We start from the raw sequence: 2,274 nt of genomic DNA, 5'->3' as shown, positions 1-2,274 counted from the left end.
AAAAGCCCTGACCAAAGGGGGGGGGGTCCCAGGCTCCAGGTGGCAGGGTGGCGAAGGCCCTCCTAGAGGGACGCACCAATGACGCTCTTGGCAAAGGAGGCACGCTTAAGTGTGGCCAGGCCCAAGTCCCCAATTTTGACAGAGCCCGTGGGGCCAGTGATGAAGACATTGTCACACTTGAGATCCCGGTGCAGGATGGGGGGCGCCCGGGAATGCAGGAAGTGAAGCCCCCGAAGGATCTGGCGGCTCCATCGCTGGAGGACCCTGGGCTTCATCTCCCGGAAGCGCCTCAGGTACCTGGGGTGGGTGACACCAGGTTTGCTATGGAAAAGGATCCTCTTCCCACCCTGCCACAGGCCCACGCCAGGCCTTCGGGAGGAACCGAGTCAGGGGTTACAGAATGGGCACTAGGGAGCACGAGGAGTGACAATCCTGAGCCAGGGGAGGGCTTCACAGAGAAATAACTTCTGCATCTGGAGGAGGCGAAGTTCAAGGGTGAGAGGGGCAGGATGGAGACTTTCCGGGCAGAGGGGATGCCGTGCTCGGAGGCAGGCACATGGGCAAGTGGCAAGGCAAGGTGGGAGGAGCTGCTGGGAACCGGGTTTGTCTGGAATTAGGCTGAAAACACAGCAGGTTGGACCTTACGGACTCTGACAGTAGGTTAGCAGCATAGACTTTATTCCCAGGGTCCAGGAATCCTTGACGGGGTTTCAGGAAGATGTCACAGGTTAGGTCTGTGACAGGGATGGTGTCTGGGCTGCAGGAAAATCAGGTAGCAGAGGGAGGGCAGAGCCAGCTGGGGGGCTGCCGCAAAGGGTGGAAGCAGGAGGGACAAGGGCCAGGTGGGAAAAACCCAGCAGGAGGGACCTGGAGACTGGCCCGGTGGGGACAGCCGGGAGGGCACAGATGGGACGGTGCAGGTGGAGGGGAGCAGTGGGCCTCCCCCGGCATCCCCCAGAGCTCACGTCTTGAGCGTGCCCGAGGTCATGAGTTCGGTGACCAGCACGATGCAAACCTGGCCCCTCAGCACTGACTTCCATGAATCGTAGAAGCGGACGATATTGGGGTGCTGCAGCCCCTTGAGCATGTCCACTTCCTCAGAGAAGCGCTGCCGCTCAGCGCGGGACAGTTTCCGAGTCTGCAGGAGGGAGACAGGTCCTGTCAAGTCTGGAGCCCAGAGGAGGGAGGAAGCAGGGAGGAGCAGCTCAGAGCGGATAAGAACCGGAGTCCACAGGTGGGCTTGGGGCTAGCATCACTCTCCTGACCACGACAGACCCTGCGTGTGGGCTGGGTGCCTTCAGGTTGCCCAAGGACACACCCATCCTGGGCCAGCCGGACCCCCTGCTGGACACAAGCGCCTTTATGCAGCCTGGCCCAGGATTCCTCGGCTCAATAGTGCTTTTGTGGCCGGCCCAGTGTGGCCGTGGGGCTGGCAGCAGGCAGGCAGCAGGCAGACTGCTGGCAGGGATCTGGGGCCGCTGAGGGGTTCGCCCCAGAGATGGGGAACTGCCAGACTCAGACAAGGCAAGGGCAAAGGGAAGTGCAAGGCTGCAGCCTGGGGGCCAGTTGGTGCCAGAGTGAAAGTGGGGGGCCCTCCTCCTGGCTCTCTTCCCCAGTCTGAATCTGGAGCTTCCAGACACAGCTGGCTGGGAGCCACCCACATAAGAGTGGGAGCAATGGCCGTCAAGCAACGTCCTCCAGGTGCGCCAAGGGCAGCCCAGGCGGGAAGTGGACAAGGCTGGCCTGGACAGTGCTCCTGTCCCCGCCCCCGCAGCTGTGCAGGAGCCCAGCAGTCGGCCTGGTCCAGACCGCCCTAAACCCCTCTGCAGTGGACAGGACCGGCACCCTAGCCCTAGCCCCAGGTGTGGGGAGAACAGGGGGCGCTGGAAAGTCTCAGGAGGAAGAGGGGGAGCCTGGGCCAGGCCCCCAAACCCTGAAGTGGCCCCCACCCCATTTCCAGTCCTGTTCCAGCTCTCGGGGATCTGTGGATACTTGACAGTGCGTCCACGCACACCACCTGCCTCAGTTTCTCCTTGCTAGCCTGGCCGGCATGTGGGGAGTCCCGACATGTGGCAGGAAGAGCGTGTCCTCCCTCTCTGTTGTCCCGGCCCAGCCCCCCAGGTCCCTCCCAAGGCGCCGCCGCACCTGCAGCTCGCACCAAGCCACCTCCACCGTGGTGTCGGTGTCCAGCCCCCGATACACCGTCTTGAAGGAGCCACGCCCGATCTCGATGTCAAACTTGAGGTACCGGCCGTCAGGGGACGTCGCCACGGC

The 2,274-nt window shown here is 63.0% G+C and overlaps 1 protein-coding gene across 1 annotated transcript in view; it reads right to left on the bottom strand.

Annotated features, from left to right (window-relative positions):
• Wnk4 (WNK lysine deficient protein kinase 4) overlaps positions 1 to 2,274 on the bottom strand; it is a 13,136-nt gene that overhangs the window by 9,888 nt on the left and 974 nt on the right. Inside the window, exons 2-4 of the mRNA XM_019209227.1 lie at positions 2,146 to 2,274; positions 966 to 1,138; positions 77 to 297 (exon numbers count right to left, since the gene is read on the bottom strand). Coding sequence (XP_019064772.1) covers positions 77 to 297; positions 966 to 1,138; positions 2,146 to 2,274 — 523 coding nt within the window. The remainder of the gene's footprint in view (positions 1 to 76; positions 298 to 965; positions 1,139 to 2,145) is intronic.

This window comes from Fukomys damarensis, unplaced genomic scaffold, assembly GCF_012274545.1.
Source record: "Fukomys damarensis isolate Sample0158 unplaced genomic scaffold, DMR_v1.0_HiC HiC_scaffold_13, whole genome shotgun sequence".
NCBI classification, from domain to species: Eukaryota; Metazoa; Chordata; class Mammalia; order Rodentia; family Bathyergidae; genus Fukomys; species Fukomys damarensis.
This window is presented reverse-complemented; position numbering and strand designations above follow the sequence as displayed.